This window comes from Lissotriton vulgaris, chromosome 5 (genome assembly GCF_964263255.1).
Source record: "Lissotriton vulgaris chromosome 5, aLisVul1.2, whole genome shotgun sequence".
NCBI classification, from domain to species: Eukaryota; Metazoa; Chordata; class Amphibia; order Caudata; family Salamandridae; genus Lissotriton; species Lissotriton vulgaris.
In genome coordinates this window covers 973,959,133-973,977,475 of record NC_141693.1, presented here as the reverse complement: position 1 = coordinate 973,977,475, position 18,343 = coordinate 973,959,133, and the positions used below count along the sequence as shown (strand labels likewise).

Genomic DNA, 18,343 nt, shown 5'->3' with positions numbered 1-18,343 from the left:
GATATTTTTGACATTGAAGGCAATTGTCCATTTAGACATTGCTTTAGTAGTACAATGATTGTGCTGTCAACTTTCTCTAAGATTATTCAGGTGGCGTACAGAAGTGCTCTGCTGAAAAACAAAATGATATTATTTTCTTATAGTTGCCTGTTTATTTTTTTCAAAACAATCACTACGAAAGGAAAGCAAGCTCCTTGCCTATACTGAATGCCAGCTTACCTCTATAAAGATTTATCAGGGCACCTTGCTTGAAGATTAATTACTTTTTTTCCACCTAGAGTCCTAACCACTTCATTGACTGAAGCAATGAGTGTGTTTAGCACTACTCAAGTAATACGCAACTCTGACATTAAAGTATTGGCCAAAAAGGTCTTGAATGTTATGTACGTCATTGTTCATGCTGCATGGATTTTGCTTCCTAAAAACAGATTGCCCACAATCTTGAGGTCTTTCAAGAATAGCATTCCTGGTTATCCTACGCAGAGTGTCAGAAAATTATTTCTGTAATTAATTTCTTGTCACTATTAAGCCCTTCTCTTATAATTCAAGAGCTGTGAGTTGAAGAATAATATAGTTTAATATTCTATGAGGTCCATAAAGGGTTGAAATCTGTTCCACATTTTGAGAAGCTGATTAATACTCTTACTAATCTTATTTAATACAATATAATGATTTCCATCTGAAATTATTCACAAAGAATGCTAAAGTACATAATGTCATTCCTGAACATGGTAGAAGAGTATCAGTTTCTGATATGCTACAGAAACACTCAGTCTATACCTTAATAGACTCTTAACAAAGCCAGTTCAGAAGAAAAGGCACTACACATCTATTATACAAAGATAATGTTAATAGTTGGATTTGAAATGATGAGCAGGTCATCAAATTATGCAGCCAGGCAGTTTATGAATTATACTTTTAAGTCAAAGCATCTGTGATAACGCTATGCTGGGAAAATTGGAAGATCTGGCACATAATGATCATCAAATGACAAATTGATGGTGGGGTAGAGTCAATCAAAGTGATGAATTTTCTGTTCTTTCTGTGCTTACTTTCTAAGTCACCCATTATTTTGTCAGTGATACCGATAACTACCTCAAAATCTTTGTGGCAGAGCAGAATAACCAATATTCGCTTATTCAGTATAAGTGTAGATAAAATCTTTGGATATATTAATTTGGTGAACCGTTTTAATCACTAAACAGTATTCTATACTTCCAAAAGGCAATAGGGATTTGAAGAATCTCAAAGCAGGGTCCGTGAGCTGACATAAAGAAAATATATTTCATATATTTAGACTACTTGCCGCAGACATTAGTATATACTGCCAATGCAACAGAATTTTCTCAGGTATAGACTTTCTATAGTATAGAATAGTATCTGGATTATCATTTTGCTAATGCTCTATACATTGTTGTGGAGCAATAACGAAATCAGAATTGATAAATATTTGATTACTTGCCAATTAGGTAATCCACGACAGAAATACTTATGAACTATAAACGTCACGCTTATTTTTATCCAATAACCTGTGAAATTTGTTTGACAAAATAACCAATTCTATATATTTCCCGGCTTATGGCCTATCAAACCTATGGCCTATGATACAAGTCTGAATGGGGAGATCAAACCTGCATAAAAATCTGAAGGTCATTCAACTCAATTATATAATATTCATTATTGCATTAAAGAATTATGTGATGAAATGAGTTTATAAAGACTTGGGAAAAAGAATGTTTGTGAGAATGAACTGGCTATCTGAGATATATCATAAAATGGCAAGGATGTTCAGCCTGTTCCATAAAATAATGAACACCCTAGCCTGTTGCTGAAGCCACTGAATAACAGCCTTGACTCGATGGAATGTGCACATCAGGCCAACTTTCTCACCAAGCTGTTGGCATTGCCAGCAAGTCTGGGACAGAATATGGCAGAACAGTGTTAATATCAACTAACATATATACAGCAATAGCGTTTCAGTGAGTGGGGAGAGAGTTTAACTAGTAACAACATGCTTCTCAACTGTATTCTGTTTGCTGCCTTACTGTGGTGATGTCCAGTTCAGTGCAAGCAGACATTCTATGTACATACAAGCCATGTGATGTACATGGTTTGTGGAATTTTATGTACTATCTGCTTTCCTTTTGTCTTAATGGAACAAAGGACTAGGAAATGTGCCATATGCATTTGCCTAAACAATTTAACTTGATTGTGATATATACCGATACATCTGCTCATTTATGCCTTTAATTGAATGAGTTACCTTAAAAAGAGAATGAACTGTTTTTTTCCTTGAAGGAAAGTATTCAGCAGTGTGTTTCCCTCTGATCATGCCTGGTGCCAGAATTAATCTTATACCATCTAAGCTTGGTTATAAATGTTTTAGGTGTACCCAAATACACCCAAAAGGTCATGCCTAAATAGCTTTCCCTTGCCACCACAGATGTGGTTATTCAGCATGGCTCTCTGTGGTTTCTAGCCCTGCATTACTCTGTACATACTCACTGCCACTTTGCTTTGTCGTGCTTTCTACATCGTGAACCAAAAGAAATTTCAATCCCCTATTCAAACAGCTCAGTTGCTTCTTTGCTAGCCAACACCATATTTAATTCCTAAAGACATACCTGTGAGCCCATGTATACATAGATGCTTGATTATATCACAGGGAATTACAGTAAAATTCACATACAAAGCGAAATGTATAAATCATAACCTATTGATTGTCAAGCTGGACACCCAGAAGGGGTGAACAGAAAAATCATGAAAGCAAACATTTACATTTTGCACCAGGACTATAAAATTACATAATCTTGAAGCTATAACACAGTTAATCTTGATATCCATACCGCCATGATCTCTCAGCAGAAGAGCCTTCCATGGACCCATGGACGTACCACTTCATGCAAAATAGCAGTTGTCCTGTGTTAAATGTTCTAAGAGAGTGTCTTGTGGATCCTGTTACCACATGAGCCAGACATGAGTTTGTGCTAATCTGTAAAGCTCTTCTGAAGCTTAACTTATTGAACTTCTTTTTCACTCAAGAATCGCACACCCACATGTAAGACTAGCTTCATTCTATAAAGCCATTGAACATTAATCCACCAATTGTGTAAACTGTTTGATCTCTAGACTGTATAAAACTTTCCTGTTTTAGCTGCTTTCATGTTTTTAGTTTCCTGTTATTTTCTACCTTGTCTCTGCGCCGGGACGCCCCTTGGCTGGGGTATCTGTGCGCATAATAAATCAATATAACATAACATAACATATTCCGGACTCTCAGTTTAAAGATATAGCTTGATCTGGCATTTATCAGCTGCATCTTCATAAACAATTGAAATCTCTGATCCCTCAAGGACATCCGAAAGTTGGCACAAGATCAGGTAATGTTTAAAATTGATGGTGGTAATGTTCTTGATTGACTCGTTTGGCCCCAATTAAAACAATCCATGTTGCCGCAAGATTGGAAATTATTCAAAGAAATTTCTGACAGAATGGGCCTTGATCAGTTGGCTTCAGTGTCACAGGGACAGGGGCAAATGATTTCCTTCATTTGTAAGGGTTGTTCTCTAATTCAAATAAGGGAACAACCTTTTATAATCAAGGAGACACAAAATGACGAACCAGACATCCAGTATTAAAAGAAAAGGCTGCACATGAATCTGTACCTCCTTTTAGAATACACAAATGCAACAAAGCCCCAAAATTGTGTGCAAACACTTGCTGCATCCTGTGGCACTTCTGTAATACGCCCCCTGATTAGTTGCTGTTTTTTGATGTGTTGGTAACTCTAAATCGTAATGTAATGCACAACTCTTCCCATATGGCACGTGTATGTGAAAAATTAACCCACACGATTTCTTACTGTTTTATATAAAATACTGTTTCCATGGAGATTTCTGTGCATGTGGCACATCAATGAAGATTACCAACCCTGGCCTGAGATGTGCTTCTTTAATGTGCTGGAGAGAGGGATCTTACAGTGTTGTGTTTCCAATTAAAAACAGTATTGGTCCTGAAAATATTTTTATACCTGGCTCAATTGACTTCCTTTTTGTGTTTTTAAACTGTAATAGAGCTTGTTATTCTAATCCACCTTTGAAAGTTGAGCATGTCGCTCAGAAAGGTGGAAATTTGTATATTGGTGGGTGAAAGGGACCATGGAGCAAATTTTTTGTTCCAAAATGCATCTACTGCCTTAGTTAAGATGATCTCAAGTTCACTACCATTTTGTTATTCTTCTAATCCCCTGAGAAGTTTGTCCCAGGAGCATTCTTTTTCAGCTCACTAGTCTTCCGAATTGTTAAAATCATGATTCGTCAAATATTGAGAACCAAGATGGCTGTGCTGAATTCTCTGGTCAAATGAGGTATTCCTTCGAAAAACAAACAAAATTATAAATTGGATAATCAGTCTATCCGAGTAACTACATGTTCAAAATGTATACCACCAATCTTTGACTGCAGGTCAGAAACTCATCAGATTGTGTTAATCATTCTGCTAATTTTAATGTAAAAAAATGTTCTTGCCCTATCGCTGTTTAATTTTACTAAAAATAACATATGTTAAGCTTATTCATCTCACCCGCTTGTGCAGAGGAAGAGAGATGTAACATAAATTGTAGATGAAGGCACCAACTTTTACTTCTGGAATTGAGAAACAATTAAAATATGGACAAATGTGATTTGAAATGTATGCTGTGCTTTACATTTTTCAGGTCAATTGAATTTATAGGGACATGATAGAAGCACAGATTTGGAGCCATCCTATAACGCAATTGAGCAGCAATATTCTCGAGCAGTTGGCACTTAGGTATTTTGGAGGTTCTCAGATACACTGATTTCCCTTTATACAGTCTGGTCCCTATAGTCGTAGTACTGGCCAAATGTCTTACCTTAGGTTAAAAAAAGGAATGTTGATACCTTTTGGTGATTTAGCTTATGGATTTGACAGGTGTTGGCTAATAACCCATCTTAATTGAGGAACAATAGTAAGAAGTATGTTCATTATTTTCAGACCGTTTCTGTTAATATATTTCCTGAATATCCTACTTACCTCACCGCTCTCAAACCTACTTGAGCAGGACCTTGTTGTCATTGGCATGCATGTGGAGACTGAAGATGCATGAATAAATTAAGGCAGCCAATGGCAGAACATAGTCATAAAATACAATCAATAGCAAGGTGTCCCTATGAACCTTACAGTCAACTGATTTGTCTGTGTTGAAAAGAGTAACCACCTGCATCATCTCTGTGTGATGGAAATGTATGCGGGCCAGAACTGTCCTAGACAGACCTGTTGTCTGCAGGCAGAGTTTAAGAGGTCTTTAGTGATGGGTTCAAAGGTCAGACAAATGTCTAAAAGTAGCAGGACAGAGACTGTAATCATTGATTAACATTGGTCTCCAAGAGGAATTCATCCATGAACGGTACCTGAACAATTCCACAGATTACTGCAGCTTTGCCATGGCCATTTTCTCCAAGGCCACACATGAAACTAAGAAGCAAAATTTGACAGTAAGATGAATGGATTGATCAATTTAATGATGCTTCTGATACATATTGGTTGCTTCTTACTTTAAATCAACTCTGACTCTACCCATGGAAACTGACTGAACAACCACTGCCTGCAAGCTGGCTTCTTCATCATGTGGATAGCAGGCTGGTCGCTTGGAGATCCCAATCTGAACTTCCCATGCATCTCATAAGACAACCAATCAATTCATTTGAAAATAATATAGAATATTTACAGATCTGTGGATTAAGGATGGCACTAGAAAATGTGACGCCTATGCTATGCAATTGCAAACTGTAGTCAGCTTGACATCCGTATACTCCATGTTTTTCACTTAGTACTGGACAGGCAGAATACTAGTAAGATTTGCTTTTTCTGTGAGCTATCAAAATCAGGATGATCTGAGACATCATTCTCTATATCACTGAGAATAGTATATATAACATGCCGTTCTTTTGTGTGGCCTTATATCTGATCTGTCCTGTCTCAATTTTTTCTGTAAAATTGAAATTCAATTATTTACATTTATAGTGTCTGTATATATACATTACCATCATTTACAGGATTCAGTCATTGTTCTTTATTTGATTAAAATTCACAATAACACAATAATAGTAAGAAAATTAATTAATTGTGACTGTTCGGATTAAGAATTTGTCATAATTTGATCAAAATTATTTTCTCTCTGTATCTGAGCTTGTGTTCTTTAACAAATATGATATTTTTTATATGGACCACTCTTCCATGAGAGTTGTATGCCCATTATAATTTTTCTTATTGGATTGAATGATGAAGCTAAATATACAGCTATATAGGGGCTTATATTAATGTCGGGCGGAATTGCTTCCACCCGACACCTACTTGGTCATGTGACCATTCGACACACATTTGGCAGTCTAAACCGACTCATTACGATGTGACAGCACATTGTTTGGTCGCATGCTCCCCTTACCTCAATGGGAGCTTGTGTTATGGCTGTAAACCGGCCTTAACACAAGTTTCCATTGATGAAAGGGAGGTGCAGGTCATCCCTGCACCCCGACTAGGTGACTGCCACAAGGTGCAGGGATCAACAAGGGGGACCAACCGGAGGCTGTGCACCAAAATGGGCCCTGCTGGGGGCCCCCAAACACGTTTTCCGACATGGTTTCCTTATGGGAAATTCCGGCATGGAATCCATGTCAGAAATAGTGCAGGGTATTCTCAAGAGTGGAAAGGCCAGCCCTTGAGATTACTAGCTAGCTGGCTTCTGACTGGCAGGCGGGCTCTCCGAACCCATTAGAAGCCAGCTGGAATGACCCACTCGTTCCCTTTCCGACCGCCTCTGGGACACATTGTAATCAGCCCCATAATATTCTCAATAAAGCGCTTATTAAAATCATGTGTACAGTATTAACCATGGCTTTGGATTTAGGGATTGTTACATTAATGTCTGTAACTATTCATGCATGTACCTTGAATACAGCACTTTGTAAGTGTACTTCACATATATTCAAATATCAAGGTAAAAGTGACAGTTTATCATTTAACAATTATGTGTTTACAAAAATCTGAATTTAGATTATTTGGAATTATATGAAAAATACATGTCAAATTATATCTTGGTGAAATGTACACTCGTGAATTATTTTAATGTATGACTTTATGCCACAAATATAAAGTTTTGTTTTCTTTAGTAAACTAAAACTTTTTGCAAACAAAACCTCTTTCAGTGTGATTTAGAACTACTGATCTATTACAGTTTGTACTTCCCTCCTCTGGCCATTACAGTTGTCACTGGCTCACATACATTTTGCAACTAAACCATCATGAACAATCGGGAAGTCCAGACCTTTATAAAGGCAGGTGGAAAGCAGAGAAGCTTTTATCAGGAAATCAAAAATTGCTTGATTGCCTGTTGTGGAAGCTACACATGAACAGGTATCTCGGGTTTTTGTTGCTGCATGTGTGTCCAACTTTATAAGCTCATAAGGGCAGGTGGCAGCAGAGAAGATTTTATTAGGAATGTGAGAATTTCTAGATCTAGATCATGTGTTTGTAAAAGGTATTTAAATGCAGCACTTGTTATAATTTCCTTAATCAACACCTTTGTTTGGTGAGAATTACAATGGTAATAAAATTAAAATTCAACTCACCACTATCCATTGTTACATAGTTTTACAAGTGGTGGGCAATGCAGAAGTAATCCATAGACCATGTTAATGAGCAAACCTGTTTTTTGTATTACAAGATGAGCATTAGGCTTCTTTCACGAAATTGGCATCTAGGGAAATACTGTAGTAGGCAATGTTGATTTTTATATAATGTTAGTTAAGTAATTTAGAAATAAGCTAACTCAGTTAAAGCTTTTAATATAAAAGCCAGCCCCCAAATTCATATTTTGAAGTTTTTTTTTTAATTGGCATCCTTTCAGGGCCCTAAATATTAACTTAACTCAAAAATGTAAGTAGTGATTATTGTTTTATTTTCAGTAAATTTCATTACGTTTTCCAAAATAAAGAGAATTTAAGTGCAAACAGGAATTCCACTAAACCATCCCATTCACTCATCCATGCTCTCAAATTTTCAGAACCCACCCACTCCCCGTTATCCATCCTCCCCATCCTATACACTTGTACTCTGGATTACTCTAGATCAGTGTGTTGCATGGTTCTTGTTTTCGCGTTTCATTGTTCATATGAGTCATCAAGGATATCAAGCACTCTTTCTTTTGAACATAAGTTGCTTTCACTCTTGGTGTGTAAATGTTGGAACAGTGGGGCTCAGCCCCTCCTAGAGTGTCCGAGTTTCCCTCAATATTATAAGATAGTTTATCCATCCTCCGCTAGTATCATATTCCGTAAAGCCACTTGGGAGGTTCTGTCATTGCCCCAGTGCCCTAGAAAATTGTGTTTGGCTTCCAGGATTGTGGACGGATATTATGGCTGTAATGGAAGTTAAAAGTTACACATCCTGAACTGATAGTCCCAGAATAGTCACTGCAGCATCAGGTGATCATGTCACTCTATCTTTTTTAGTTTAGGATATGAGATCAGATGGCAAAAGATCTCTCTTAGAACTGGTGCTGGAAGAGCTGGACTTTGAGTTCATGTTAGAATGCACTTTTGGAAGCATCATTCTGTTAGACAAGGAGAGTAGGAGCAATGTTTATGGCCTGTATGTAGATCTGTTAATTTGTTTTAGTACAACTCAACTTTCACCCATGGCAATCATTGTGCTATGATAGTATGGTGCTGATTGAGGCCCAGGGTGGAATTAATGGGGATTAAGCTTTGACTTTGAGACTGGTGGTCTTGTAAAGTACACTTGAACTAAAGTGATTTGGTTTTGAGTTAAAGCTATGAAACATTGACCATTCTGGAGCAAGGAACAAAAGCGAAACATTTGAAGGACATACTGATATATATTGGGTGGAGTGTATGCTGATACAATTAGTCATGTCTTAAGTCATTGTTTTTCCTATAATATTGTGCCTTAAAACCTGTACGTGGTTGTGTACGGTTGGCCTAGTTTACACTGCATGCACACAAATATTTGCAGATTAGTGCATGTCCTAATTTTACGGTCACTGATACAATAAGGAGGGCAAGCCATTCTTGAAATAAAATTATTTACTTTGCTCTCTCTCTTTCTCTAAAGGGAAGAAACGTCTCCAGCACACGGTAGTTAGGAGAAGTGTAATAATATTTTACTTGATATGCTGAGTTGAAAATAATTGTGAAGATTTGAATTAGGTGATTTTTAACAATTCTGTATTAAAATAAGATGATTTAATGCTGCAGATAACAAAGAGGGCTTGAAGTTTACAATGACTTAGATTTATAAACCAGGTCTAATTCACTGAGGAAGCTTGACGTGCTCGGAATTGAAGAAGGGATGAAAAGTAAAGAATGAGTACAGTTGATTACCAATATCCTGACCAGACATAAGATTAAATTGAATTTCTGTTGTGGTCTGTGATCCAAGCTAGCAAAAATCACACACTTCATAGATTTGTTTCCCTTTCTGTGCTAGTGTAGATCAGAGATATAAGCGATTTGCAGATGTTCTAATAAAAAATGAAAAAAATGGTTTATATTTGAAAAGTACATTTAATCATCACTCTGTCACATTCCGTTCTTTGTCTTCTATATGTATTCAAACACAGAAAGCAGTTCTTTTTTGATACTTCTATCTCAGCACTAGCAAAGCGAGTAGGGTAGGATTCCATTTGATAAACAGAATGTGTGCATGCATTGCATTTAAAAAGCATGTGTGAATGATTCTGCTTACATACGTTTGCACATTAAAGGAATAATCCTTGGCTTTGTCAATGCTTGTTTAAATATTGAGACCATTAAGAGAGCACACAAGTTTCTTCTCAGTCACAAAGAGCCACATGTACTATATTCAAATATATGGCAGCCATGAAAATTAAGTAATAACTTGAATTTTATTTTTTTGCAATTGTAATGTGCACAGCTACCTCAAATGAGGGGACTTGGCGCTGGCTGAAAGATCACCTGTAAGACGCCTGACAGCAGATAACCTCAGTGTTGTTTAGGCAAGAGTCGAAGAGAAGGGTTTTTAAGCTCTTTCTGAAGACTGCTTCAGACAGGCTGCTTCTCAGGCCAAGAGGATTTCACAATTTCAAAGTGAGCAAAACAAATGGTCTACCTTCTCTTCTGGCCTTATGGATACGGGGGAGCTGGAGGAGTTTTTTGTTAGACCGCAAAGATCTCCTGGGTGTAAGGCTTGAAGCGGCGCCTGAGACGGAGAGGCCCTTTCTGGGTGTAGGCCCTAAAGGCAAAGATGAGTGCATTAAACTTAATCCTTTTGTTCAGTAGAAGCCAATGAAGATTTCATAAGTATCCTGACACCCCAGTCCTGTGGGGTATTTTAAGAATTAGCTGAGCAGCAGCATTTTGAATAATTTCAAGACGCTGAATCAGAAAAGCAGGTAGTCCCAGGTACCAACTGTTAGCATAATTCATCCTGGAGGTAATCAAGGCATGAACTATAGTCTCGTGGAAATCCCTGGGGATAAGATGCAGCATCCATCCTAAACTTAAAAGTGAAGAAACGGGCCGATAAAGCCTTGATGTGGGGCTCGAAGGTAAGGTTGGAATCAAATTCAACCCCAGTATTTCTTGCTACTAGTGCCGGAATGGGGGTTGGCCCCATTTCAGATGGCCATGAAATAGTGGGAACGGGAGAGATTTTGATGCCAAAGAAAATAATCTGTCTTATTAGAGTTAAGTTTCAGACAGGTTGCATTCATCAACAAGGGCTTACAGACTAACGTTTGAAGGAACACAGAGTTGTAGGAGTGTTTTCCTGGAAGGCCATGAGGAGTTGGGCGTCATCTGTGTGGGATACAACTCTCCCCTTGCCCCTAACCCCCAAGACTTGACTAGTTTAGACAATGGCTCCAAATATATATTTAAAACAGTGGGGCTATGGGCCAAGCCCTGAGGCACTCTGCACTCTTAACGGGTTTGAGGCAAAGTTAAAAGGTGGGAGGAAAACTGCCTGGAGCGGTCGCTAATAAAGGATTACAACCATAACAGGGTTTGGTCTGTAATACTTATCTTTTCTAGTCTCTCTGGCAGTATAACATGAGAGACCATATTGAATGTCGAAGAAATGTCCAGTAGCATTACCATAACTAGGGTATTTAAATCAAAGTTTTCTTTAATGTTTTCTGAGACTTTAAGCAGGGCTAACCCAGTGCCGTGGCCAGCACAAAATCCCGATTGGGAGTCGTGCAGCAGGTGATTGGATTCAAGAAAATTTGATATCTGCCTATCAACATTTTTCTCTAGTGATTTTGCAACCGTGGGAAGACGTGAAATAGTTCTAGAGTTACTCAGAACATTAGGGTAAGCTGATGGCTTCCAGCTGGAAGGAACCTTCGGCCGGTCTAGGGGGTAATTTAACAGTCTGTTTCACCACAGGGGCAGAAAGTTTCAAAATGGCAGGGATTCAGGGGGGTGGGTGGGGCAGACTTGCAACTTCAGCTGCTGATTCGTCAATGTTGAGTAGGGGGCAAATCTACACAGTGATGGACCGAAGTTGGGTAGGATGTTGCTTCTTGAATCATAGGAATGTGTGTCAGAAAATTGTTCAAACATGGTTTAGATTTTCTTGAAGATGAAAGAAGAAAGCTGTGCACATAACTATGGAAGGGGAGAGGGTGTTTCATTGAAGGATCCAATGAAGTATATGCCTGATGAAGGAATGCCTTTTGCAGGAAGAGTTAGCTGCAGTTTATCCATATTAAACATATTTGTCATCCCTTTGTGTATTGGGTAATAGTTTATCACAATAAACTTAAGGGTGCATTTTTAAGAGCCAGTCCCACCGTGATGTTTGTGCTTGAGCCATGTTTCCTATTCAGTGCATCCTTGCCATTACTACTTTAATTATAAAAAGTATAATTGAGCATGAACATTAGATATTCTTTCTTCTGATTTTTTTTTCCATTGTGATTTTCTTTAAAGCAACATTTACTTTCCTTTAATAATGGTAACTGGGATTTTGTTAAATCAGCATAGTACAAACTCACAGTTCTTCTAAAAATGTGACCCAGAAGAGGGCAGGTCTAGCTTCTAATTAGGTCTCCACCTGTACATGGATTAATGTCACAAAGTATTTAGAGTAGATTAGCAGCACAACATATATATTTGTCATCATTCTGAATTAACAAAGTGGGTGCTTTGTCAGTTTTTTGGCTTTCCTTAAGCCCAATTCACATAGTTCGCAAATCTACTCACTGCAGATTTGTGCTCAGTTTTCGAAGACTTATACATTTTTGCTAATTCACATTTTCCAATAAATGTTTGTGTGTATCAGACCTATTCCATTTCCAACAAGCGTACTTCCCTGGAGTGCCCACAAGGTGGACAATCCAATGGCAGGGCATAGAAGGAATGTGCATTTTTTTCTTTATTTTTTTTCCCTAACAGGTGAAACATTTTCCCCATGAAGGAACCCTTAGCCTTACTGTCATAGGAAATATTGGGTGCACCTTTAGCACCCTGGAAAACCACACCAATGCTTTATAGGAGTCGGTGTGCTTGTTTTACGAGGGGAAGATACAGCCTAGAAACTGACTGTCAAAAGCCAGGGCTGGACTAGACACCAAATTCACTCCTGGCAAAGATGTTCAACCCAGATCAGCTGCAGGATGTAGAATTTACATTGGGGCCATGGTTGGCACAAGGTAGCCCATCTTGCTTGAATGCCCCCCTGTCCTGCAATCCACCAGAAAATAGCAGAGTGACAGAATGGCCAGTCTGGCCTTGGTGAATACCCAAAAACATCTTGGTTTGCGATCGTTAACTGCATTCTGAAGGAGTAGTCCAATAGGTAGCGCTCTTTGTCCCACCAAAAACAATCTCATTTTGCAAGACTGCATCCATAAGTGTACCAGTGGAAGTATGCACTCATTCCTGTCCTTGTATACAGAAAAAGCATGATACCATTTATGTTCTGTAGAGTTTGCTGTATTGAAAACCAAACTTATTTTTTAATATAAATATAATCATTGCCACTGTCCAAGTTATCTGGAATTTGTTTACCAATCACATACATACTAGTGTATTACACTGGACGTTCCGCAATGTCTGTGGTATGTAAATGGATATGTTACAAATGAAACACACAAATATATTTATAGGCAATTTTAAGTCTGGCTTGCCTATTCAATTACAACTGCAGTATAAACCAGATCATCAAAATACATTTATATTTATAAGCACAAAACGCAACCCTGTGTTCTCAGTCTTTCATATTAGAATAGTTTTGAGTCTTGTGACGAATTAATATTAAATGTCAAAAGGAAAGGCCAGAAAAATGATTCATGAAAGTCACTTAGGAACCATACTAAAGATTAAGACAAATTTAATAATCGGATAACTTCAAAAACTTCAAAAACATCACTTCAACTTCAAAAACATCACTTATATCACACAGAACATCAGCCATGAACAGCAAGTTTCCTTTAATTTAGAAATTGAAAAATAATTTTGAAAAAGCACTGCCAATTAATGTTGCGATTGCTATGGCCCACACCAAACAAACTTCTTGCACATCACTGCATAAGATACTTCATTTTGAAAAATGCAAAGGGTTGTACTGCAGTCATTCCGAAGGGTGAATCTAGATAAATTATGTCATTATTGTGTTCGGCTAAGTAAACTGTTAAGTTAAAACAATCTTCTGTGTAAATTGGTAAATTATGTATGTGAGCCATAAAATTTGCACAGATTGCAATTATCCCTTGCAATGCTATTAGCCAGGCCTGGTTAACTAAAAGCTTTTGCATCACGCTGCTAGAAGTCAATTTATGTCAATTTTAAGGAAAAGGTAACATTTATTTACAAGGAAGGAAATGGAAAATGAAACATGCCCTGAACTCTCTGAAATGTTTGGATTTTTAAATTAAGCAATGTCTGGATTACAACTCCACCCACAATACATACAATTGTCTGCCCCGTCATAGCGTATTATATACAACGTACATTCAAAAATCATCTTCCATGAAATTAAAAGGCACAGTGTATGACAATATGATTTGGAATATGTGTGTTATTCCGGTTTTGAAAAACAAATGGCAATTGCCAGTAGTGACGTCTTCAAACACAGTCTACTAAAAACTATAAGAAGCGCAAGAATTATGTTCAAATTGGTACATTCGAAAGGGTTTAAAATTGGTGACTTTTTCGGGCACATGCACAGCTCAAGTGCCCTTTCAACAGTTTCGTTTTTTACATTTTTTTTAAGGTGAAGCAATAGTGATGCAAGGCATGAAACACATCGGCTTGTTACTAGTAATAACTTTCATTTTATGAGCCATAACACACAACGTTCAGTTACACTTACCCCTCTCTCTGAGCTTCCCCTTTTTCCAGCTCCTGAATAACCCCCAGCAGCACCTTGATTGTTTCCTGGCTGGAGCTTATTAGGTTTTCCATCATGTGAAGCTGTGCTTTCAAATCCACCACTTCCGTGTGAGGCACAATTTGTTGGCATTCGTCACTCACTGCAACGGCTGCCTGCGAAGGCTGGTTTTCTTCCACATGTATAACATTGAGCTGGAGAGTTTGTTCGTTACATTCGGTTGTTTGACACTGTGCCTGCGTCGAGCAGTCCTGCACGTCTAAAACCTGCGTCTCCACGCCGTTGAGATGCACCGCTACGTCGTCGTCGTCGTCTTCCGCCGTCGGGCACAGCGACCACTCTGCCTCGGTCATGGAGTCCGACAGATCCGGGTATGCGGCATGGGAGCCGAGTGCAGGCAGATGAACTGTGGCTTCTTCCGTCTGAAAGACTCTCCAGTGTGCTGATTGAGTGGCTCCCTCATTACCCAGTGGCCCTGTGTCGTGTTTTGCTTTCTCGAGCAGCTGGCAATCAGGCTCCTCTGAAGTAGAGCTTGCCGAATTCTGAAGGGAAGGGGGTTCTTCAGTGCAACTGTGCAAATCAATGCTTTTACTCGCCTCTGAACAGTTGCCAGTGGAAGGCTGATGCACAACATCCATGCATGCGTTAATGTTTGAAGCCAGCCCTTGCGTCCTTTGATCAGTCACCTTTCTGAATCCAGAGGTCTCCCCTGAGATAGCGCGCCCTTTTTTATCCTTAATGTCTATTAGAAAGCCATTGTTCTGATTTTTAAATGTATCGACAGCAGAGGCGTTTTTAATAAAGTTCCCTTTCTTTCGGTCCAGAGGAAAAGTCTGATAGCGTTTTTTCAGGTCGGGCGAAGTTTGAACTCCTGTGCTCTTGGTAACGTTTGGGATTGACCTTCGCGCCGGTACGGTCATGTATTTACGATACGCTGTTTTGTACGTTATGGTCTTGGTATCTTTTTTGTCTGTTTGCTGCATCGCGGACAGTTGTTCATTCTGGGCCTCACAGATGTCTTTAAATCTCACCTGTAGGGCTTTATTCCTTTTTTTAACATGCCGGTTGGGGTCTAATACATATTTCATCTCCAAGGCAAGAGAAACAGCTGGTTCAACGTCACTGTCAGAGGTTGTTAATAAGCATTTGTCGTCTTCTTTACTCACCATGATTCCTGCGCAGGGAAAAAAAAAGTTTAGCCGTCTTTATATGAGAGACGAATCAGGCTTTTTATTTAATGCATATATGCTACAAACAGGTATCCCAAAATAATGCTCAAAATTACATGGATATTGTACGTAACACATTAAATTAAGCTCCTCAGTAAACTGTACATTCAACAAGGTATGGAATTTTAATAAAAGCTGTTATTTTCACATAATAGCTATTCTTTGCTCCATTGACTTGTACCCGCAGACTTCAAAAGGTCCACATACATATTGTGTAGGAGGTCTTAATGGGAAGGGAAGATTCATCATTATTTCATTCATGCTGACCGTGTTCTTTTGCATTTTAGTGTACCAGAATAGGCATAGGCAAATTCACAAAAGGGATTTGTGCAAATTGTGCTCCATGTGCACAAAGAGAATTGTGCACAGATTTTTGCCATGTGAATAATGGGCCTATCACGATGAGCCATGGTTTCCGGAAGGCTCAAATGTAGGTATGTCCCTTATGCACAGATGCTTTCAGCTCTGCCCTGAATACTGCAGGGTAATGAGTAATGCAGAGGGTGCAATATGTCATGTGCTTGCATTCTACCTAGTGCTTAGTCAAGAATCTTTTTACAGAATTTCACTTCTACTGAGCTGGTAAGGCAATGGTTGGGAGATGCACTCCCTGACCCACCTGGGTAGAGGCCCGGGGCAGGTGAATATCCCTGAATATACTGAAGAAGCACACATGATCGCAACTGCTGGTAAAGGCTATGAAGAAAGGAAATGGTTGTTGTAGGACTTGGCTAACACACTGGTAAAATGCATGCTCACCTATCCGGATAAGCTATGTACTATTTTGCTCTACTGTTATCATAATGCTTGTTGTTCCAGGCAGCTTGCAGGAGGTTTGGCTGAATTGGTGTTATCTGGGATCATTAATAGCTTTAAAGCTGTAAATAATGGCCTCCATTTCACAAATTGAGAGAGTGAGATACAAATTATGTAAACTTTGGTTGTATAACCATATCTAAGGAGAAGTAAGGTTACTTACGGTATTTAAAACAAGTCTTTCAATAACCAACGAGAAATCAAACATTTCCGCAAGTTCTTTTGGTCTACTCTCTCTCTCTGAATCTCAAACCTCTGCATGCATGCTTGCCTTTCTGATGGTTGACCGATTTCCCATGTTCAATGACTAAAGTAACGAGTATTAATAATGAGATACAAAATAAGTTCTTATACCAATAGTCTTTTTAGTGGCATGAAGTTGAACATTTCAGTTCAGCTTCTAAATTTTTGCAAGCAGTAGTGACATTGTCCCCCCCATCGAATAATTTATTTTAAAATATAACATTGCAATTGTGTGCCTATTACCTCTGATCATTCATCTAGCCCAACGGGAGTATCAAAACCTTCTGAGTTTGCCATACTGACTAGTTATGTGAATGCAAACATCAAGCAAAAGAAACTATAACATAGAATCAGAAGACACAATAACAAATAAATATTTAATGATTTGAATTGCTTCCAATCAGGGAGAACCTTTTATTTGGAACTAGGTTGTATATTTGACTTTATTGGAAAAATAAAAAAAAACGCTTCAGTGGTGTGAGCAATTAAACAGACTTTTTGATGTTCTACCTTATTCTGCTCTAAAATATATCTATTTTCAAAATCTCCCTGAACTATGTAGCCCAGAACAAGGTCCTGGGTGTGTTTAATATTCAATAAAAATTTGGCTTAAACCTATTCTTGCTCTAAAGACACATAGGCAATGGGAACAGTGTATACATGATGACCTAATGAGTTTGAAAAATATGCAGCTATCAATTTAGATTCGACAACAACCCTGGCATTGAAAGGGATATTGGGTACAGTTAAATGATGAATGTGAAATCAGTGCAATTACAGATTTAGGGCTGCAATAACAAATGATGCTGGGTATTTGGAATTCTGGAGTAAATTTCTGCATATTTTGCGAATAAAAGTTTTATTTAAAGTGTTTATTCAAGAAACATCTATATGTAGGGTACCTAAATTTACTATCATTACATCGCACTTCAGTTCATAATTATTTTTCCAGTAAATATGAGACTATATCACCCTGCTTGAACATCTTTCTAGCAATCCTTTCTACTTTCCTTCCATACACAGGTCGTCATCTTCACACAGCCCTTGTTGCTGCCTGTTTACTTGTTCACTACTGCACACGTTTCATTTTTACTAATATTCCAGATTATTTTACACCTTAAAATAAAGCTTTGATAATAAAATAAGAAGAGCATAGTAATTTCAAGACTTTAAATCGAAACCTAGGAACTAGAGCGTCATAGAATGCAAAGAGAAAAGTTGGCACAGGGTAAAATAGGTTCACATTTATCAAAGTAGACCAGAATATGCAGAGGTGTTCCTTTAGACAACTACAAGGCATTCTTATTTCTCAATCATTTCTTGTCTAAGCATCCCATTGTTTTGAGTCCCTAGCCATATGAGATTTGAAACACATTAAGAAGTTTTGAAAAATATACATAATCTCAAAACCAAAAGAGAAGTTGTGTGGGTCAGTTGGTACTCGGTCAAATGGATTACTCGAACTTATTTCTAGATAATTTTCCCTAAAGACTTCTGAAATACCTCCCTAAGACCGGTGCCCACAGCCATATACACACACTTTATCCATAAAGTGAATAGAGATCCGGTAAATTTCATGTATTCTACCAATAACTTACTATGCTAGTCCAGTCTCTCTCTTGAGTTTCTCTCATTCGCATATGAACATAGATATGAAATTC

The 18,343-nt window shown here is 38.2% G+C and overlaps 2 protein-coding genes across 2 annotated transcripts in view; one reads left to right on the top strand and one right to left on the bottom strand.

Annotated features, from left to right (window-relative positions):
* DOCK1 (dedicator of cytokinesis 1) overlaps nucleotides 1–18,343 on the top strand; it is a 1,358,032-nt gene that overhangs the window by 697,067 nt on the left and 642,622 nt on the right. The gene's annotated exons all lie outside the window — the stretch shown is intronic.
* Nucleotides 1–18,343, bottom strand: part of INSYN2A (inhibitory synaptic factor 2A) — a 148,332-nt gene that overhangs the window by 98,245 nt on the left and 31,744 nt on the right. The window contains exon 2 of the mRNA XM_086922570.1: nucleotides 14,377–15,568. Within this exon, the coding sequence (XP_086778696.1) occupies nucleotides 14,377–15,563 (1,187 nt within the window). The 5' untranslated portion in view covers nucleotides 15,564–15,568. The remainder of the gene's footprint in view (nucleotides 1–14,376; nucleotides 15,569–18,343) is intronic.